At 35.5% G+C, this 24,330-nt stretch overlaps 1 protein-coding gene across 1 annotated transcript in view; it reads left to right on the forward strand.

The window, feature by feature from the left end:
- LOC150102039 (RIMS-binding protein 2-like) overlaps window positions 1–24,330 on the forward strand; it is a 540,578-nt gene that overhangs the window by 373,199 nt on the left and 143,049 nt on the right. Inside the window, exon 26 of the mRNA XM_090399955.1 lies at window positions 16,441–16,536. Within this exon, the coding sequence (XP_090256081.1) occupies window positions 16,441–16,536 (96 nt within the window). The remainder of the gene's footprint in view (window positions 1–16,440; window positions 16,537–24,330) is intronic.

Raw genomic sequence — 24,330 nt, forward strand, 5'->3', positions numbered from 1 at the left:
TTATGCATGGGTTCCCTTTTTCCACTTCTGTTCTTTTTTCAGTTGTGATTGTATTCTACCAGCACACACAAACATTAAAAATTATGAAAGTATATGAATATAAATACACAGCACATTCATGTTCGATAGTAAAGTAAGCACACACGCATGCATGGCATAGATACCTGCCTTGCTGATGACTGCTGTTAGATGCATGCAAGTAATATGCTTAGTAAGTAAAATTTTATAACTCGAATTGTTTTCAATTGCCCTTTCAGGATAATATACCTAAGTCCAAATTTATGCAAGTCAGATTTATATAAATCAAGAATAAACCTAGGAAAAAAACCAAGCAAACTGCTATATCCAATTGTTTTTTTTTTTGTAATTTTTTTTTAATATTTAGAGTCCTGACAAATAGTCAGTTAAATAAATGCATTATAAAAACTACAAATATTTCATTGATGAAAAATAATTTTTTTTTTTAAATCAGCTCCACACATGAAAGGTTGTAAAACCTAATAAGCAAATCAGTGTTGTGTTGTGTGTGTGTGTGTTGGCAAAAAATATAGATTATTCATAATATAAAAAAATTCTTTAAAACATGGAAATTACTGCATATTTTGATTAAAAACATTATTTAATAAAATAATTTAACTCTGAATTTTTTGTATAGATAGCACACATGCACACACACACACGCACGCATGCACTCACGCACATGCCCACTCCCACAAACACACACACACACCTTTAGAGAGAGAGAGAGAGAGGGGAGAAATCAGAATTACTTGATAATTAAGCTGTTAAAGAACACAACTGGCAACTATATTAGTAGTATCCTTTGGATTTCATCATTGTCGCTTCATTTAAAGATTAGTTTTCAGCCCTTCTCACATTTACCATTTTTATGTGAATCCAATCCAATCAATGAAAGGCTGTAAACTCTGGTACATTAGCACCATAAGTAGGCTATAGATTAGACACCTGGTACTTGGTAGATAACATGGTACTTTTTTTCATGTGCTTTAGACCTGTAATAAGCAGGTGGGGAGGGTCTCACATTTAGAAATGAAAATCATCCACCACTTAGACTTTCACAAGCCTGCAGCAAGATTTGAAACCATGGCCTGTTGGTTATAGAGCAGGAATGCTTATCCCATCAGTCACACAGACCAGTGAAAATATATTTGCTAGTTCTGTCTCACTTAATGATCTTGCACTCGGTATGTTATGTAAATTTTTCAATCTAATTGCAAGATTTATTAAATAATTTATTAGTGATTTCTGTGTTTTAAAACATTTTAATTTACATTATTAATATTATTAATATCAAATATTATTACTAATAATATCAAAATAGTTTAAAATAGATAAGTTTTGTAAACAGTCCAAGAGTTAATTTATTTTCTTTATATTATTTTCACTGCAAAGAAAATATCCATAATATATGGCAGACACAAGTTTCTCCATTCTGTCCCTTGCTCCCTGGAATGGCTTTTAACTGTCATCACCCAATTTTTTCATTTTCACTCCACATTTCTTTCCTGTGTATGTCATTTAGCTTTATCTGATGTATATATTTGTTTAAATAGCCTTCTTTGTTGTCACTGAGTGTTATTTAATTTCGTAGTAAATAAGTCATGTTTAATATTTTATGTTCTAGGCATATATTCAATGTAAGATACATATTTTGGTGCTTATCATTAGAATAAGCTCAGAATTCCATTGTCTACATTTTGCTAAGTGCAAGGCATTCTTATCATTCAGCATATCTCTTGGGATGACAGCATTAACAGCAATGCTTATATTCTCTGCTTATGTTATTTTTTTTTTAGTAACCTATACTACTGGATAAGTCATTCCTGTTACTGCTGTCTTTCCTTGCATAATAATGTATTTCTTTTGACTTTGGACAAAATATGTATGGTTTCCCTCTTTCTCTCTCTCTCTCTCTCTCTCTCTCTCTCTTACACACATACATACAACCAACATTCACTCATACAATGAGTGAATGTGGTGTGTATGATGTAAATATATAGGAATTGCAAAATTCTTTAGTTCTATATTGTCAGTGCACATTGACTGGCTATATTCTGGAGTTTTTTTTTTTTTTTTCCGAAAACTCTGTTGAAATCAGATTAAACACTAACCAAAATGAATGCACCTTTGGGGCATATACATACACTAACTCAACCAGATGAAACTGAAAATATCACTGTATTAACAAAGAAAGTCTGCTGTTCATGAAGTTGTATCAAGCAATTTTTTTTTCATTTCATAAAAAAAATTGATTTACTATTCAAAAGGTACATTATTTATTTGTTGTTTTCACAAATTTTTAAAATAATCCATTTACTTCCACTTTGTCCATGCATTGCACATTATTTTCATTGTTATTATTTTTAAGACAACAATTGTGAGTACTGAACTAAATATGCTGTTCAGAAAATGACAATCTTGCATGGTGTGCAGTTGGCTATAAACTACTCTTTATTTATATGTCATAATTACTAAATATCTATAAATAAAGTGATATGTTTTTTATGACAGTCAGAATATAAAACGACCATCAAATTATAATATACTTATTGCTGTTGGAAACAAACATATTTGTCTGAATGCTGCAAAATCTAATTTTCATGATTGTCTCTAATCAGTAGCAAAATTTGTTGAAATTCACTACCCATCAGAGACAGTTTAGTTCTTCATTTAGTTTTACTTCTGCACAGTTTTTCCTTCTTGGTTACTTCTTCAAGTATCAAATTCTATCAGAATTATAGGATCATAGCTTTAAAAACTATACTGTAGATCTATACCTGTTTACAGAAACTACTACTACTCTTGCTGGTTACTGCTGTGATTCTGAAATTTGCTTATATGAATTATTTTTGAGAGACCACATTATTTTTGTTGGTAATGAACATGATTGTTTGTTCCATTTTTATTTGATATGATTGTATATATGCAATAGCGAACAAATTAATCCAGACACTCACGTTTTAAAGAAAAATTTTAATTTTCCAAGGAAATAAGTGCAAAAATTAAACTCTAACTTTACTTAATAATTTATATATGCTCCTGTGTTCCTAATAAGTTCATTAATTCACTTAGACATGAACTCTACCAACATAGAACACATTTTTCTTATTTCTGCATCTCGAAACCATACTTTTATAATGGATTACATTAAGATATCCTTTGTATCACAATTTAATTTTCTGAGTCTCTTTTTCACTATAACTCAAAAATTTTCTATTGGGTTAATGTCAGGAGAGGTACTTGTCCTCTGAAGCAATTTGATGTTGTGATTTTTGAGGAATACTTTCACTTTTTTTTTGAAGTGTGCCACGGAGAGAGATTCTGTTAGAAGATGACTTCTTTGTCTTTCTGGATCTGCGGGACCACTCTTTTCTCCAGTGTTTTTATGTAAGAGTCACTTTTCATCATACTATCAAGAGGCACAAGTGATTCTGGACTGTTATGTGTGTGTGTGTGTGTGTGTGTAAAACAACTCCAGAACATCTTTTTAGCTTGGTGTTTAGGAGCTTGTTGAAGGTGGGCAGGAGAAGTCTTCTCAGCCACTGATTTGCAAACATAGGGTACTTGCTCTCCTTTTAACAAAGAAATGGCTCTCATCTGAAAATATGACCTTCTTCCACTTCTTGACAGTTCAATCTTTGTACACTTTTGCCCACTGGAGCCTCTTTTTTCTGCATAGCCTTCGTCAACTGTTGTTTCTTTTTTAGTGTGGGCAGTCCTCCCTGCTTCCAACAATATTCGACGGACTGTGGACCGTCATGTCAGAAACATTAATCTTACTAACTGCCAAGTCTCTGTTTAAGTCTACAGCAGCCAGTCTTGGACTCATTTTGCTTTTCGTAACATGACCATGGCATGCAGCATGATGCTTAATTCTTATAATGCACAGCTAAATTCAATTATCCTAAATAGTAAACATTTTTCAAACATCCTACATATAAAGACAGTGCATGGATTTCATAAATAATTTGGCTATTATTTATAAGTGACAAAAAGAGCTATATCAAACCTAAAAGAATTCCTAAAGTTGGAGTAATTTTGTAATCTTTTGTAGAAAGAATAACTTCAAAGAAAAATCATGCATATAAAGATCTGCCAAACTTCAGGAGTTGATTTCTTGAGGGATTTTTAAGCAAAAAAAAAAAAAGAAGTTTTTATCAGCACAGGTTTCATTGCTATTTGTGTGGTGGAGGTATGGAATTTGTAAGGAAAAACTAGAATATCATGTTAGACATTTATTGCAATTTATAAAATATTTTAATATCATCTTAAAACTTACTCTTAAGTTGGGAAATCATTAATTTCCAAACGAACTTCAGTAAAGTTCTTATAACAATTTTAATGTTAATTCCATCCAGGAAAAGCTATAAACCTATAGCACATTAATATTAGTATTATGGGTAAATTAAGCATTAAATAATTCAGAAATCCTGATCTAGGGAGTAAACATAGAATTGTTACATTCTGCTTGGCTTCCAGTAAGCAGAGGTATGGTCTCACACTGGTAATGAAATTCATCTATCACCAATAGGGGAATTTGAACCTGTAATCTGTTGTTTAGAGAGCAAGTATGCTTGCTATCTACTTTGCCAACCAGCCTGGCATAAAATGTTCAGAGTTGCTCAAAATGCTGCCTTGGATACACATTACTGCACACATCACAAGAAGGCTTGTATTGATCTCTCTCTCTGTTGTTTGTTGTTGATAATTTTTGGATGCGTGGTCTTCAGCATCCAAAATTCTTAATGCAGTGCATCTCAGTTGTTGATCTTTTGCATACAGTAGTACTTACATGTGGCTTAACATACAATAGGCTAAAGGATTTCCATTAACAAAGAGATCTGTCTAGTCAACTGTAAAGGACCTCCTTGAGCAACCTAGTGGTTGTGATAGTGACGACTCAGGTAATTGTAAGCCTATTTTAAAAAATGCAGTAGATTTTCATCATGATGAAAATACATGCTATCAAGTCAGTGAAGGAACATCCTCCAAAATGTCCAGAAGTTTATTTTGTTAAACAGTTCAGAGAATGCTCATGAGAACTAGACAACAATATGATCAAGATTAATTGGTAAACAACCATATTTCTCCATGCTACCAGAATCGGACCTGTATTAATATAAACATTTTTGTTGTTTAAAATCATTCAAGAAATCAATCCTGTGTGTATGTGTGTGCGTGCATTCTTGTGTGTGTGTGTGTGTGTGTGTGTCCATTTCTGTAATGTTATTTTATTAAGCTTTCTTTCCATAATTTCCATTAATAATTCTGTTCTTTCAGAATTAACAGAATTAATTATTCTGTTGTTTTATTAAACAACAGAATTTTTCTTAATCAAAGAATTTATATTCATTTATGTCTTCAGATATATTTCAATTGTTGTTATTATCATTAATCTTCTACATAATTTCGGTAATTCGATTTTAATAGCTTTTATGATATTAAAAGGTTACAGCTTATATTACTGCATTTAAAATGTTAATGCTTTGGTTCAAGTATTAATGATAATTACTACCAACTCAAGAAGCAAAAACTTTTGAAATGCAACATCATTACATATAAAAATGCATTAACATCCATCAGTATATCAGAATTTGGTTGTAAAGTTTTGAAAAACTTGTTTGAAGACAGAATTCAGGAATGGATGGATAGAAATATGATATGCTATTATGTGAGAAGAACAGTTTTGTGAAGGGTAGATCTTTAGTTATTTACTCACTCTCAAAAATCAAGTGACATTTGAGTTAAATAAAGGAAATGGATATATATATATATATATATATGTGCGATGATATTGTTGGACTTTGCAAAGCCATTTAACAGAGCATTGAAATGTAAAATGGAAACAAAGGGGAACAGATGAGAAGCTAGTAACTTGGATAATGAGGGTGGCTTATATTCAGACACATCAAACAATAGTATATAGAATCAGAAGGCAAGTGATCAGTAGTGTAACTACAGGCCCTGTGCTTGAGCCACTGTTGTTTAATTTGTACGTATGTGATATTCAAAATGATTTGAAGGTGGAATATCCACTCATTTGCTGAATGGATATTCCACCATTTGACGATGCAAAACAGAGGCGGGTAATTAATAAAGACAATGTAGACATTTCCTAATAAAGGTGATTTAAATAGACTGACAGTTTGGACATAGGATAATGGTTTTTTGGCAGTTTAATATGGCAAGTGTAAAGTTATGCACTTTGGGGATGAAAAGATTATAAGCTGTGTATGACAGTGATGGAAATTGATGAGATTATGGATTGTGATGATAGTTAACAGGGAATTAAAGTTAGAAGCAGAGTTAGAGTTTAATTAAAGTTAGAAACTGGGTCTAAAAATATTGGGTGCCAGGAGACAAAAGGGGGCCCACCCACAACTATAAGGCTATCATTTAATTTTTATAAGAAATAAATAAAATTTTCAAAAAATACATAAGTGGAAAAAAGGTACAATTTAAATTTTTGTGAAATAAATGTATATTTTTTAGTAATTACAGTGTACATACATTGTACATATTACTGGCAGTATACAGTAGATACTAAATGTAAATACAGATCGCCATAATTGAATTTTTAAATTATTTAATTTTTTTTTTATTTTAAATAAATGGCGGATATTTTTAAATATTTTGCTTGTACTGAACATTTTACACATTAACAGGTAGTTCAAAAGCATATTTCATGCATTCCACTATATTAAGAGCAATCATTTGAATTCACTAGATGATTGTGCAAATCTCTCAATAATTGTTTCTGCAACCAATACATCTAAGAATTCCTTTTCAATGGATAGCAACATGTATGATTCAAAGTTCTCCTCAGACATTGAATTTCTTAGTCTTGTCTTTATGATCATCAGCTTTCAAAATGTCCTCTCACATTGGACTTGAGTAACTGATAGTGTGCAGATGACTTTATAAAGTTCATAAAGGTTATCATATGCCTTGTCATGAAGTCTGTTGGATGCCAGAATTTTTAGTACACATGATGGGGAAGTGCTACAAATTTTACGCTTGTTGCAACTGGAATCCATATTCTCACCATTATTAAGCAATAGCTTTAATACATCAAAGTTCGAAGCAAAAGAAAACAATTCCAATATTACTTGATCTTTACTGATTTGTGGAGGCAGCTTAATAATACCTTCCAGTGCTTCATCCTCAAGGCCCTTCTCTGCAATTGTTTTAAACTTTGCTGGATCCAAGCAGAATAAATCTTTATACAACCTTTTGTGTTGTACAAAGCGTGAATCTAGTGACTGGACAATGTGGTCCATTATTAGGTTAAACACATTTACTTGAAAATCATCTAGAGAATCTGAGAAATTTCCTTCATCATCTACGAGTATAAGTTCATCTGCCATTCTTTTCTTCTTCCTCTGCTTCTTAACTGGCAATGCTGTTTCCAAAGAGTCAATTTTCAATGTTTGATTTTCATCCATAATCAATTTATTTACAAATTCCAATGCCTTGCTGTGAATGTTATGAAATGTTCTTGTCTGTTCCTTTAACTTTGTCATAGCTGAATCTATTAAACTCCATGCAGTAAACAAATCTAAACCACTTGTCTATAAATAACTTGATAACAGGGCTGTAGTTTCAAATATATACAAGTAAGTAAATGCTGTTAATACTGTTTCAAACTTTAGAAGACTTTGAAGTAAATCATTTTCTTCTTGTTTTGTTTTTGCATCAAACTTGTCTGAATCTTGTATCATTGATAAGCATGTCAATAGATTTACAAAAGTACTGACAGTGGCATCATCAAAACGTCCAAATATAGTTGTTGCTGCATTGGATTTTCCTGACCATCTTGTCTCACCAATTAGCTGTAATCGTTTCATTTTTTCTTGTCCTAGATATTTTCCAACAACTTCTATCCATATAGCCATTCTCGTGTATGATGTTTTCATAAAAGTTGCTAAATTCTGGAGCAAATTGAAAAAATAAAAAAAAAAAAAACTGCAGGCATGCAACATTTTGTTGTTTCAGTTATCCAAATTCAAGACATAGGCATAGCACCATATATGAACATGTTGATTAGCCACATCAGTAATTTTACTTTGTAAACCATTATACTGGCCATTGTAGCTTGCAGCTCTATCTGTACTATCAGATAAACATTTTTTGGGATCAATTTTAAGATGCTGTAATGTTTCAGTCAATAGATCAAAAATTCCCTGTCCTATACCATCATTACTTGGCACAGCTGAAAGTAGTCACTCACAGATAACACCTCTAAGCATGTACCGAATAATAATGCTAAACTGATTGATGGATGAATTTTCTTGTGTTGATTCAACTTGGATAGAATAATATTTTGTTTGAGAAACTTCATGACTAATTATTTCTTTTATCATATTCTCCATAATTTGGATTAACATATTAATAGTTGTTTTACTCAGGTATGTAACAAGTCCACCACAGCCTTTACTTTGAGCCTTTCCTTGTTGTTCTAATCATTTGATTCTTTGTCTGGACTTGTTTTGTACTGCAGAAACATAAGCTGCTATAATGGGGTCATATTTTGCCATCAACTGTACTGTAGCTAAAAAATTGCCATGATTCAGAACTCATTATCCAGAGTGTAGGCTGATTAATTTCTGTGATCTCTAAAAGAGATTGCTTGCTTGCCTAACATCTTTATGATGTCTATAATCCTCATGACAATACTCCTTTGCCTCGACACTTCTTCTTTCTTTTTAATTAGTGAAGATGCAAAAAAATTATCTAAGGTGCCATCATTAACCACACATAAATTGCTGAACATTTCTGACATGTGTTGTTGTCGATTTGTGCAAACCCAAGCTCTGACTAATACTCTTGTAGTCACTAAAACTACGTACAAAGGGTGATGGATTACAAGTATTGGAAGACTCAAATGACTCAAAGTAAAGATATCGGAACAATGAAGTCAGAAGAAGTACTGGGCCTGGGTTGGGGAGTAAAGGATGCTATTGTATTTGTCTCTACATTCCAAGTAGCTCTTTCCTGTTCTTGTAACTCACAAGTCATTGCATCATCACCATGAGTATTGTTTCTTGCTTCTTGATTATTTGTTGTGGAACTGTACATTGATGTGGATGGTGGTTGTGGTATTATAAAATCTGTAATAGACCTGCATTGCTTGGCTGCATCGTTTCCTGCCTTTCTGCTTCTCGTCGCTCTTTGCGTTTCGGTGATCCAGATTTATGCTTTTTTTTTCCCATGCTGGTAGGGGTAATATTCCTGAAATGAAAACTTAATTAAAAATAATCCACGTTAGGAAAAATTAACACCTACAATTACAATTACGCTGCAAGAACACATCAGTGGAAATATGCTTTATATATGCGTCTATTATTAACAACAATTTTAACTGTAGAGTAAATAAAAGGTATCATTATTTATTGAACTTGCATTATGCATATATATTATTATTTGAGACTACAGCTTAAATATATTTACTATCTAGAATTTTTATACTAATTTTATACAATGAAAGAAAATACATTATATTAAATTAAAGGGCATAGGGCCACAGCATATAAAAATATTAATTAAATACATACCTTTTATAAAACACATAAAACGCAGCAAGCACGAGGTGAAGAGCTGACAACGCACAGTCAAATGGAGGCCAATGTAATGAAAAATATTTGCTGTCTTTGCAATGTATGCAATAGCTCGATACAAAGTTGACCACGGCTGCACATCACGATCCCAGGCTGGGATTCCCAACTTAAGCTTCATTGTGCAATCGCAATATTGAGGATTCAAGCCTATATAATGCATGCATCAGCCTCACATAACCTGAATCCGAATTATTTTTTCAGAGTTATTTATTATATTCTTAAATATAAAGTATCCTTGAAAAATGATTTTATTAAATTTTTTTTATTAAAACAGTAATACAACGTAAATTTTAGTTGCATACAGTAATAATATTGGAACTTCTATTATATTTTCAAGCTACTAAAAGGTCATTAACATTTTTAATATATTGTCTAATGTTTAAGGGGCCCACTTGCCATCGGGCTAGCTGACACCCTGCCCAGTCCGCCACTGAAGACATATTTTGACAAAATAGCTCACAGGATCACTTAGCTATTGAAGAACATACTGAGAAGTGATTCTTTTAACTATTTAAACAGGATAAACAGATGGCTGATATTCTGGTAGGAACGTAAGCAAGTTGTGTAAGATCATTAATGATAGAAAATCTCAGCAACTCTGTCTGCTTGGAAAAGGAAAGCCAATTGGAGTTTTAAAAAAAAAAATCAGCTAACACCTTTTATTCCCATGTAGGGAGTAGGCGAGGCCATTTAGCCCTATCTAACTTTTGGAGACTGAGTGGGCAGTTCAATCTCCACTGGCAGCCAATCAGAGATAGCTGGCCCAAGGCCAGCTATTAAGCGGCATGCAGTGAAGAGAGACGGCTCAACAAGTGCCGCCATCTCATGGTCCCTAATCCTAACACAATATATTTAACGACTGAAATAATGTGGGTTCTACAGTCGATTTTCCTGAGTTTAATGGACGAAAAACCCGAGTTTCTGGGAGAAAAAACCCGCTTGCCCATGCCAGAGATCGACTAACTCGAGAACCGGTCAAAAAAAAGGCTTAGAAAAATTTCGTCTAGTTGACGACTAGATTCGAAACCAAGTTTTCCTTCGTGCGGTCAAGCGCTGTGGTATGCAAACGCCACATCCACTGAGCTACGCAGGCTCTCAGCCAGTTGGAGTTGTGAACATTAAAATTGCCAAGGAAGATTATCTAAATATTACAGAAGTTAGACTGGAAAAAAAAGCAGTATTTAAAAAAAGGAAATAAAAAAAGTTAAGAATGGTTGATGGCATTAGGTGAATGATAGAGACAACAGATGAATCTGATATAATAGGTGAGAGAGAGAGATTTTCAGGCAAAGAAGATCAAATCGAGGAGATTCCAAGTTGAAAACTCTAATGTGCACAAATGCCATCTTTCAGAAGAAAAGATGAAAAGGAAAATTAAGGTGAGTAGAGCTTGAAGGAGCTGAAATTTGAGTTTCTGTTAAGAAAACAGTAGAGTTATATAAAGGGAATGGATGCACTGCAATACTTTTGGATCTTATGAAGGCATTTGGCAGTATTCTACATATGAGGTTGTTATACAAACTCAAAAGAATGGGTATGCAAAATAAACGAGCAACATGGATAGGAGAGTGGGTGACTGACAGGTATCAGAAAATGATAAATGCCGAGTCTAAGAGAATGAAGGTGACCAGTTCAGTGGTGTATCACAGTTTTCTGTACTTGGACCATTGTTATTTAACTATGCTAATGATACTGGGGATGGCCTGGAGGGAACATCCAGTATAAGTGAATTTTTGTTCATCCTTTCTCCCTAACCACACAACAATAAAATTTTGTAGGATTTCATTTTACTGCTTCAGCCAATCTCCTTTCTCATTCAGTCAGTATCAACAAAGCTACATAATTGAAAAGACTTGGATTCAAATTTATACAGACTTTTCAATTGAAGGTGAGTTAGCTCTCATATAGAGGTGGTAGAATTTTTTCTCCCAGAAATTGTGATGTTTTGTCCTACGAATTGGCCATAATAATATACCAGTGGCAGCTGGTGAAATTTTAAGTGGGGATGCTGCCTATACAAAATAAAAATAAAAATTTTTTTCCCTAATTAGTAACCAATTTATTAATAAATTAATCTGTAGATTTATTTATTAATAAATTGGTTACTGATTAGGAAAAAAAAGAAATTTTTTTTTATATTTTGTATAGGCAGCACCCCCACTTAACATTTCACTGGCCGCCACTATAATATAACAATTATCAGACACAATATGCCAGTATCGTAGCCTTAGTTGCTTCATCCATGACTCCAAATAGCCAATTTCTTCTTCTTCTTCTTCTTCTTTACTTTTCGCTGTTTGTCACCTTCCTAGCCTGTGCATTATTCTCCTTGTCCTGCTGAGGAAAATCCTTTTCTTTATATCTCCACAGCATGCTTCCATAATTCATCCTTTTCATCCCTCTCTGTTTATCCTCCTAAGTTTAGGAATACAATCTAACATTGCCATCAGTACTGATCACAAAGAATGTTTCAGGCACTAGTTATTATCCACCCTTCAATTGATCCTATCATGATGGGTCATCTGTCTGTTGTTCCTTAGCTTGTTACAGCTTCATGCTGTGAATCTTGCAGTTGACCAATGATATTTTGATTTCCAATGTCAAAACTGATCCCTCTTACTAAATGCATGATCACTCTCACTAACTTGTGGTGACATCATGGTGACTTCGTCTGTTATCACTGTAGGTGGCATTATTATTATTAAATCCAGCACTTATGCACCACATGTTGCTTCCACCACATTGTGTAAAGTAGTTAAAGTTCCAAAATCAGCCTGAACAATTTTACTATGATGGCATTGAAAAACGTGTAATGTGAGGTATATGCATCAAGAGTAAGAGAAGAGGGGGGGGGGTATGTTGATAAAAAGCATATGATAATAAAGTATAGACTTTAAACTACCTTTTGCTATTTCATTTCATTGGCATACTTATTTTAGGTTGGGAACATCACACAAGAGGCATTACTTTCAGAATACATATAATTTTACATTATTATTGTGTACTGTATTATTACTTTGATTCATTATCAGTAAATCTTAATAGTCAGCTAGTATTAAGCTTGAAGTGTTTTATTGTTATTATTATTATTATTATTATTATTATCATCCTAAGACTCATCTAGGAGGTTCTTTTGTCATACACACAGCTCATCATACCGTGCCTTAAACACACTCAAGTTCTCTACAGACACCATACTCTCAGGAAAGGCATTCCAATCATTCACAACTCTGCATGCAAAAAACCTGCTTCTCACTCCCCTGCTCACACCCTCCTTATACAGCTTCCAAGGATATCCTCTGGTTCTCCCCTGATCTCCCACTGTTTGCTATAAAACCACTTCAACATTGATCCTGTAACAACCCCTTACTATCTTCTAGGTCTCTATCATATCACCCATTTTTCTCCTATTCACTTGACTCTGTAAATTGCATCTTCTCAACCTTTCCTCCTATTCGTCATTCCAGAGATCAGAAACTATCTTGGTCAGTTGCCCCTGGACCCTTTCCAACAGCTCTTCATCCTTTTGAAAACAAGATGACCAATCTGTGCACATTAGTCCATGTGTGGCCTAATCAGAGCCTTTTACAATGGAACAAGAATTTCTTTATTTCTACAAGTCAGTGTCCTCTGCATCATTCCCAGAATTTGTTGTGTTGTTGTTGCAATTTTGGCAATGTGTCCCCTAAATTTCAGATCCTTATCCACTATCACCTCAAGATCTCTTATTTCCTCCACCTCCAACAACATATCCCCACCAAGCATAATTCTACATCCCATCTTTGTTTTCCAAATTTTAAAACCTTATATTTTGCAACATTGAACTGGTATCTCCACTCCTGTGTCTATTCACTCAATCTATTCAAGTCTTCTCATAAGGCCACAACATCTTCTCTACTCTTCATAGCTTGTTCCAACTTTGCATCATCTGCAAACAACTAAATATCCCCATCCAAATCTTTGCCAATATCATTAACATGCAGGCTAAACAGCAATCGCCCTCAAACAGACCCCCTGAGGTACACCACCAGTGACTTTCCTCTTCCGGGATATTGCTTTCCAATACACAACTTGCAGATAGCAAGTCTCCAATCCAATGCACTAATCTACTATCCCATCCCCATCCGCTCTAGTTTGACTATCAATTTATCATGCAATAATCTATCAAAGCCTTTGCAAAATTTAAGTATATTAGATTTTGTGCCTCCATAGCACAATTGGAAGAACGTTAGTATGTTACGCCCTTTGGTTAGAAAAGGCCTTAGTTCGATTCTCGTCATGACGGGAGGAATTTTTATATGAACTTTTTCAAATGAAGGTCTGTTAGCTGATCTCATATGGAGGTGGCAAGGTTTTTTTCTCCTGGAAACTTGGGTTTTTCATCCAGCATACAGACAAATCAGCCCTTCAGAACACACGTTCTAACACTCATAGTAATATTTATAGACAAAAAATACTAGCTGTGGTGGTTGTGGGCAGTTGATGTAGGTGATTGGTAGTAGAGGTTCTGTGTAGTAGTGGAGACGGAGAGTTGTACAGTAGGTGTCTTCCCGCGATGAGTCTTCAGACTCCTTGGAGGTGTCACAAATAATAATAATAATATTACTGTGTATTCCTCTCCTCTGTCCAATGAAGCCATCACCTTATTGTAATAAGTAAATAGATTACTAAAATATGACCTCCCTTCAGCAAATCCATGCTGTCCATCAAAGATATTACCATTGTTGTGAATGCTTTACCTCCTTTAAAGTTTCCTCCAAGTGTATACTTTGCATCCCATCGTTGCTTACCAATTCTCAAAACCTTACATTTCGCTACATTGAACTGATAGTTCCACTTACCTGCTCATTCATGTAAATCTATTCAAGTCCTCTTGTAAGGCCACAACATCTGCTTGACTCTGCATTGCTCTCCTCAGTTTTACATCAACCACAAACAGCTACGTATCACTAGTTAAATCCCAATATCATTAACATACAAATTGAACTACAGTGGCCCCAAAACTGACCCCTGCGACACACCACTAGCGACCTTTCTCTTTCGGGATACCATACTCCCATATACAACTTTCTGATACCTATCATACAGCCAGTCACTGATACAACTCAGAAGTCTGTTATCTAATTCCATCTGTTTCAATTTATTTAAGAGTTTGTCATGTGGAAGTCTATTAAAAGCCTTTGCAAAATCTAAGTACACCACTGTATATGCATCTCCCCTGTCCAAGGTATTTGTCAACTTGTTATAGTACAGAAGAAAGTTAGTGAAACATGATTAACATCGTTTGCTCAATTCCCCATATACCTCTTGCTCACTTACAGTCAGTCTCTCCTCCCTCATCATTCAGCTGCTCTCAAACTCTCCATGATGTCACATTCACAAGAATGAATGACCTTTATGAACTTCTTATTAAGCATCTCCACTATATCTTCCACAGCAGTTTTTTTTTTTTTTACTGGCTACATATTGAAAAAACTTCCTAGGATTATTTTTGACTTCATTAGCTAATTTTTGCTCATACTTCACTTTTGCTATCCTTACCAACCAAGTCACCCTCTTTGCCTGTTCTTTGTAATCCTCATGGAATTGATTATTAGCACTTCTCTTATGCTGCCTCCATAGTGCCTTTTTCCTCTGTATCGCATGCTTAATCTTCATCCATTTCACACCTACTTTATTTAACCTTTTGACCCCTTGGAATACATTTAGACATTGCTTCTACTAGATAGTTCTTAAATATCACCCCAAGCAGCATTGATCTCTTTTCCAGCCAACTCCTCATTCCATGCTACACCTGCAAGCTGTCTCCTGAGCTCCTCATAATCACCAGCCTTGTAGTTCAGCATATACCCTTTTAGGTTTTGGTGTGTGCAGCAAATATTTTGAACTGTAATTTAAAAAAATTTTAAAGTGAATCTCAAACAAATTTCCATGTACTGTAATTGAAATAAGAAATATTTTTGATTTATATTTTATATAGAAGTAAATAATAAATTAAATATAAAAACAAAAAATTAATAAATAAAAAATTTATATAGTGCCCTAAAGAAAAAATATGCAACATATCTTACAATGGTCATATGTGTAACTCTTTGACCTGTTCTACAAATTTAATCATAAGTTTGTGCATTTTAGAGTATATCAAAATTTCAAGTAATCTTTCTTTCTGGTCTGTTTTTTATGCAATTGCATGATTGTTAATGAATGCTGGTTTGCTTTAATAAAGTGATTATGCATGCATACAACTGTCATTAATAAAATGCACTGTTATGTCATTTTTTAACACTGAAAGTAATGTTCTTCTTCTACAAAACAAACAAACAAAAAAAAAAGTAGTTGTAGTAGCATTTCATTTATGACAAAATTTTTTCTCTTGTAAAATTAACTCTTTTTTTTATCATAGGCATTGTTTCCAATTATTATATAATTATTATATTATTGATTTAGGATGTTATTTATTTATCATGCAAATAAATGAACAGTATATATTTCCCTGAAACTACGTGAAATTTGTAACAAATGGAATTCTGTAATATCAAATCAGTATATTTATTTATAAATTCTGGAATTTATCCCATATTTTTAAGAGCCTGGTGAATAAGTGGTGTCTGCTCTTCTTTCTCCAACTCTTTTCCTGCTATTGTAAGCTATTGTAATGTTCGTTTATGTTTACAATTCTGGCTGGCTGTATTCCCTTCTGTGTGGTTATAACATCTTTGTCTGGTGCTGGTGTTCATACTAACCTCCAACACACTATATCTCTCTTAGCCCAGACCTTAATGTCCCTGCTCTATACCTCTAGGGTGGAAGGCTGGAAGATCTGTTTGAAGAAGGAATACGTTCGGAATTGTCAGACATAGCTGAGGAACCAGAAGATGATATGGGACAGAATCTTGAGGTAAGATTGAGAAATGCCCTTAGTCGTTAAGATGTGAGGGTGCTGCAAATACCTCACATGCTGCTTCAAGCTTGCCTTTCGTTGATTCATACAGCTTCCTGCTATTGCTGAATCACTCCAGAACTTTTGCTTCCTCACCCAAGAAAATGCTAAATCTTACCTTATAAGGACAGACTGTAGTTTCAGCTCACATTGAGGCTTAAGTTGTTGTAAATATACCTTTCAGTAATTTGAGCTTTCTTTTTTTCATAAGGCCTTCATAATAGTGTTCAACTGTCAGCTTCCTAATTTAATATAAGCTTCTTAATCACATAAATTGTGAGAGATGTATTTTTTGTTTATTGGTTTGCTAATAATGACTTTTGTTTTCATAAATACCCATCAAAAAAGCAAATCTGCAATCAAAATCCCAACAGAAAACTATTATTCCAAAAGTCATTACCATTCCATAACATTGAAATCATTGCCTGAAAGATTTTATTTTCTGGAAGAGCAAAGTGCAGAGATGGATTCTCACATTTGTGAATTCCTTATTGGATTTTTAAAAAGTTTCATTTATTCAATTTGAAGTCTAATTTCTACTGGTAGTCCAACATTGCATCATATTGGATAATTAAGATGAAGAGCCTCATAATGGGAAAAACTGCAGTCTTTGATCCTTTTTATACTGCTTATTATCTTTTTTTCATATTTAATTTCTAAAACTAACAAAATTATCTGAAATGTTTTTAAATGATCTAAAAGATTTAATAACTGTAACATTGTAATTTGTAGCTGAACAAAGTGGATTAAATGTGATCAAGCTATCTGAGTGCAGATATTCCATCAATTTTTTTTAGAGAGAAACATTCATTTTCTTGATACTCTTTTTAGATAAACATGGCACAAGGTTTAAAGTATTTCTAAGTAAAATGTTTCAAATTGTATTAAGTTGAAGTAGTATAACGACTTCGTTAAATTTATTATTATGAAAATTCTTATTTATCTTTTGATAATTATGTGAAGTTCATTTCAGAGTTCATGTAAGTCTATATGTCATTTTTATTGACATCCATAAAATTATGCATATTCTGATATTCATGATTAAACTGTTATGAACAATTGGGATAATTACCATACAAATAAAAATCCAGTTTTTGTTTTTCATTTTATTTGATTTTTTTTTGTGCTCAGAAATTTTGATCTCTTTAAATATTTTTCATAAAGAATATGCATGTTTTTTTAAAAATACTTTTCAGAAAAGGAATCGATTGAAAGGGAAAATGAGAACAAATAAATGGTGAAACACTTATTAAAGCAACGATTTCTGCATATCATTAAATATGTCAATAATACTCTCCTGATATTTGTCAAAAATCATGGGATAGCTATGCTGTGTAATATTTTGACCAGCCAAATAAATATTTACAAGTGTTTTGAAATATAAGGAAAAGTTTCAACATTTTCTCTTTTCTAATTTATGTTTTGGCTTTAGTTTAAGTACTTGGATTCTGGTGCTTTACTATAAAAAGACTGCCCAATTGCCAGCCTAATTGGCTGAGTGAATAGGTCGTGAGCTCAAGCCTCCCCTTCCCCCTCATAAGCACATATCACTTAGTTGAGGTCTGAAGTGGTTTGAAAAAAGTATCATTGGTCTCCAGAGCAGGAATGCTAGATCATGCAGCCTTAGTTCTAGTGTGGCATTATATGTACAATAAGTTTATAAACTTTCATAGGTGAGATTCACATAAGTAAAAACAATGAAAAGTCTTAAATTGCTCTTTAGATTTCAATTACCCAAAGCATTTGTAAAATAAGGTAGAGGAGATGCGAGATCTGGGAGTGGTGGTGGACAAGGACTTGAAATTCAGAGGCTGTATTGCACAAGTTGTGAAGTCATTATAACAGATAATGGCAATAATGCAGAGGACCTTGACATGCAGAAATAAAGAAGTTATGATTCTGTTGTATAAGGCCTTGTTCAGGCCTCATATGGATTATTATGCACAGATTTGGTCACTGGGTTTTCATGGTGATGAGGATATGTTAGAAAGGGTCTAGAGAAGATTCACAAAGGTGGTGAGTTTCTTTGGAATGTGGAGTATGAAGACAGATTGAAATTACCATACAAATAGAAATTGCAAAGCCTCGTGAATAGGAGGAGGAGAAGGGGGGGATATGATTAGGACATATAAGTTAGTCAGGATTGTTATCAGGCTAACATGGAAGAAAGTTTTCGTAAAATAGGAGAGAGAGTAGAACAAGAGGCCATCTCTGAAAACTGTATAAGTAGGATGTAAACAGAGGAGTGTGCAGAAGGTTCTTTGCATGGAGATTGATTGGTGAGTGAAATGCATTGTCTTAGTATGTTGTGAATGTAGATATATTGAATCAATTTTTTTATTATTTTATTATTATTATTATTACCCCAAGACCTCATGGAGTCAAAGACTCATCTGGGAGGTCCTTTTATCACACACACATCTCATCATACAGTGTCTTAAACACACTCAAACTCCTTGCAGACACCACACTCTCAGGCAAGGCATTACAATCATTCACAACTCTGCACGAAAAAAAAAACCTGCCTCTTACTCCCCTACTTACACCCTCTTTATACAGCTTCCAGGGATGACCTCTGGTTCTCCCCTGATCTCCAACTATTCTCTGTAGAACTTCTCCACCATTGATCTTATAACAACCCCTTACCAACTTGTAGGTCTCTATCATATCTCCCCTCTTCCTTCTCTCCACTAGACTCTGCAAATTACATCTTCTCAATCTTTCCTCATACTCAACATTCCAGAGGTCAAAAACTACCTTAGTCAGTCGCCTTTGGACCCTTTCCAACATCTCTTCATCCTTCTGAAAATCCGGTGACTAAATCTCGGCACAATAGTCCATGTGTGGCCTAATCAAAGCCTTTTACAACGGAACAAGAATCTCCCTACTTCTACACGTCAGTGTCCTCCGCATCATTCCCAGTAGCCTTTATGTTGTCTTCACAATTTTGGCAATGTGTCCCCTAAATTTTAGATCCTTATCCACTATCACTCCAGATCATTTATTTCCTCTACCTCCAATAATATATTCTCACCAAGCATAAATTCTGCATCCCATCTTTGTTTTCCAAATTTTAAAACATTACATTTTGCAACATTGAACTCACATCCCCATTTCCTTGTCCAATCACTCAATTTATTCAAGGCTTCTTGCAAAGCCACAACATCTTCACTACTCTTTATGATTCGTCCCAACTTTGCATCATCTGCAAACAACTGAATATCTCCATCCAAATCTTCTCCAATATCATTAATATACAAGTTAAATAGTAATGGCCCTAAAACAGACCCCTGAGGCACTCCACTAGTGACTTTCCTTTTCCTGGATATCGCACCCCATACACAACTTGTTGATACCTATCAGATAGCCAGTCTCCGATCCAATGCACTAATCTAATATCCAACCCCATCTGCTCTAGTTTGACTGTCAACTTATCATGAGGTACTCAATCAAAAGCTTTTGCGAAATCCAAGTATATTACTGTGTATCCTTCTACTCTGTCCAAGGAAGCAGTCACTTTATTATTATTATTATTATTATTATTATTATTATTATTATTATTATTCAGGCCTCCAAGGAGTCAAAAGACTCATCGAGGGAGGTCCTTCCTAAGACATAAAGTCTGTCAAGACTCACTGAGGGGAGGACCCCCCTGAGAAACACAAAGTCTATCATACCACTCTTTAAACTCACTGACCGTTCTCGCTCCCACCACTCCATCAGGCAATGCATTCCACGGCTCAACCACCCTCCACACAAAGAAACCACTCCTTACCCTCTTGCTCACAGTTTCCTTTCGTAACTTCCAGTGATGGCCTCTTGTCATCACTCCTTCCCGCTGATCAACCAAGCGAAAGAACTCCCCAGTGTAAACCCTGTAACCACCTCTCAACAGTTTAAAAGTCTCAATCATATCACCTCTCCTTCTTCTATCCACCAAACTCTGCAGTCCACATTCTCTCAGCCGATCCTCATAACTATCCTTGTACAGTCCTGAAACCATCTTTGTCATCCGTCTTTGTATCCTTTCCACAGTTAATTTATCCGCTTCAAATCCTGGGGACCAAATCTGAGAACAATAGTCCAAGTGTGGTCTGATCAGAGACTTATACAACGGAATGATAACCCTCTTATCTCTGCAGGTCAGTGTCCTTCTCATAATAGCAGCAATCCTCTGTGTTACCTTCACCACCTTTGCAATATGTCCCCTAAACTTCAGGTTTCTATCAATCATCAACCCCAGATTTCTTGTCTCCCCTACTTCCTCCAGTATAACTCCTCCCATAGAGTATGCAGTATCCCATCGATGTTTCCCAAACCTCAAGACCTTACATTTTGCTGCATTAAACTGATATCCCCATTCATTTGCCCATCTATCTAGCTTATTTAAATCCTCTTGCAGGGTTACCACATCTGCACTATTACTAATAATCCTTCCCAGCTTCGCATCATCTGCAAACAACTGAATATCTCCCTGCAATCCACTGGCTATGTCATTGATATAAAGGTTAAACAATATAGGTCCTAGTACTGAGCCCTGTGGGACCCCACTTGTAACCCTCTGCCTCCTGGAAACTGCTCCACCATACACAACTCTCTGATACCTATCAGACAGCCAATCCTAAATCCAGTTGACCAATCTGACATCCAGACCCATGTGCTGCAACTTAAATATCAGCTTATCATGTGGCACCCTGTCAAATGCCTTTGCCAAGTCTAAGAAAATTGCAGTATATGCCTTTCCCTCATCTAATGTTCTTGTAACTTTATTATAAAAGGCTAGCATATTGCTAAAACAAGAGCGTCCTTTCACAAATCCATGTTGATTCTCACAGATAACATTACCCTCATCTGCCCAATGCTGTACATGGTCCCTCACTACTTTCTCCAAGATCTTAACAACTACTGATGACACACAGACTGGCCTATAATTAGACACTTTCAGTCTGTTACCACCCTTATGCAATGGCACTATCTTACCTTCCTTCCATTCCCTGGGCACCTTTGCCAAAGCCAGACTTTCATTGAAAAGCCACGTTAAAGGTACTGTCAATTCCCTAGCACATTCTCTCAAAACTCGTGGCGAAATACCATCCAGTCCCACAGCTTTACTGACATCCAGAGTACTCAGTATCTGAAACACACTCTCCTCCTGTACCTCTAAACCTCGAACTTGCCCTATCCCTCTAGCATTAAAACTGACTCCTCTAGGATGAAATACTCCAATAAAGTGTTCATTGAACAATTCCACTGTCCTCTGCATCAGTCACTCTATTCCCATTTTTATCCCACAATATCATTCTTCCACAGTCATTTCTTCTCCTACTGGCCACATAGCTAAAAAATTCCCTAGGATTTTCTTTGGATCTTAGGGCCAATCTCCTCTCATATTCCAGTTTCGCTTTCCTTACCACACTAGTCACTCTTCTGGCCTGTGTCTTATATTCCTCATGCATCTCTTCACCTATCTCCTTATATCTCTTCCATAGCCTCTTTTTCGCATGCAATTCCTGTTTAATATTGTTTGTCATCCACTTTACTCCAAATTGCGTCCTCTTCTTCACTCGTGGTATACAACTTACCATTGCTGATAACAAATATTCTTTCACAATTTCCCACGCACTGGTGATATCCCGGCCTTCCAATTCCTCCCTCCATGAAACTTCCCGAAGTTGACGTCTAAGACTATTATAATCACCTGCCTTATAATTCCACATAAGTTCCCGTCTCTTTGATACTCCTGCATGTCTCTTCATTTTCCAAGTCAACACCATATGGTCACTCTCTCCAACTGGTGGGAGAGACGTCAACTCAGTTATTATCAACTCTTCTGATGCTATAACCAAATCCAAAATTTTTGAACCTCTTGTTCCCTCTGTTACATGTTGCCTAAGACATTTGTCCCTCAAGAATTCTAGAAATTCCATTCCCCTATTGCTACATGCATCTTCCTCTCTCCAATTTATACTACTGAAGTTAAAATCTCCCATAACAATCATTCTTCTTGCACTTGCCAAACTTAGCTGTCTAAACATCTCCTGGTCCCCATCCTCTGTGCTCCTGGGTCTGTAGCAACACCCCACTAAATATCCTGTCTTGCCTACCTCTACCTCACACCATACGCTCTTAAAATCATTTGTCTCACTTCCTTCCAAATTCTCCACTCTTAGAGGACATAGGTCATCACTTATCATAAGCAGTACCCCACCACCACACTTTCCCCTCCTATCCTGACGAAAAATGCTATACCCAGCGACTTCTGTTCCTGTTGTTATATCCCCTTCTGTCAGCCACGTCTCAGTGATCGCAATAATTTTTGGCCAGGCTGATGCTATCTGCACCACCAATTCCTCTCCCTTATTCCGGATACTCCTGGCATTAGTATACAGCATATAAATGCCATTGTTTCTATACCCAGCATTATCTCTTCTGGACTCCACTGGGCTCAGTGTTACCTGACATTGTCTCCCTTCTCCCAAGTATCCATTCCCACAAGAGGCCACCCCTGCTATCATCCTCCCTGGGACACACTGACTCGTTCAGAACAGCAATCTCTCCAGATGCCTACATCCTTCCTCATTCAAATGTAAACGGTCTCTCGCATACAACTCCTCTCTTTCCTCAAACACACTCCAGGCATCCACATACACCAGTCCTCTCTTGTCACACATTCTCGCTATTATGCCATTCAATATCACCGCTCTTCTGCTCAGCTCATCATTATCATACCTAGGCAACACGCACACTATTTTTCCTCTCTCTGTCTTCTTCCGTACAGTCTCAAGCAAAAATCTCATATCTCTCGCTGCCCGACTTACATTACCACTCAAGTCATTCGTTCCTACCATCACAATCATCTCATCCACCCTTTCACCTCTCTTAATTGCCATAGCCACCCTTTCTATTGTTCCTCCTGGCAAACACTCCTCACGCATCCTATCTTGAACACTACGGATCATTGAGTCGCCATACATTATACCTCTTACCATTCCCTCACTCCTATTGTTTCCATTCTCTCCTCTTCTTTCATTCCCATACCTCTCTCTTCTACTGTTTCCATTCTCTCCTCTTCTAGCACTCCCATACATCTCTCTCAAAACACGACCTCCCTTTAGCAAATCCATGCTGTCCATCAAAGATTATACCATTGTTGTCTACCCAACTCTGGATCCTAGTTCTCACAAGCTTTTCCAACAACTTAACCACAACACCTGACACAGAGATAGGCCTATAGTTTGATGCTTGAGTTCGATCGCCTCCTTTGTGAAGTGGCACAATCTTGCCCTCCTTCCACTCTTTAGGAACTTCAAGTGCAAGACTCGTTTTAAAAAAATATGTCAAGGCAGGTGTCAGCTCTCTGACACTTTCCTTCAGAATACGCGGTGATATATTATCAAGTCCCACAGCCTTTTTACATCTAGTTTACTCAACTCCCAAAACACCTCTTGCTCACTTACAGTCAGTCTTTCCTCCTCATCAACAACTGGTCTCAATCTCTCCATGAAGTCACATTCACAAGATTGAAAGATCTTTATGAACTGCTCATTAAGTATCTCCACCACACATTCTGCTACAGCTGTCTAAGGTTTAAGGCATGGTTGGATGAGCTTTGTGTGTGTGATAGTGTACCTTCCATGATGAGTGACTCAATGGTGGCTAATGACAAAAAATGGTGTCCTGCATAATAATGGAATGCACGGCACCATTTCTTGTTTCTTTTACAAATGCAGATAATATTGATAATTTCACTAA

This window comes from Typopeltis vanoorti, chromosome 11 (genome assembly GCF_054136105.1).
Source record: "Typopeltis vanoorti isolate ZY-2024b chromosome 11, IOZ_Tvanoo_1.0, whole genome shotgun sequence".
NCBI lineage: Eukaryota > Metazoa > Arthropoda > Arachnida > Uropygi > Thelyphonidae > Typopeltis > Typopeltis vanoorti.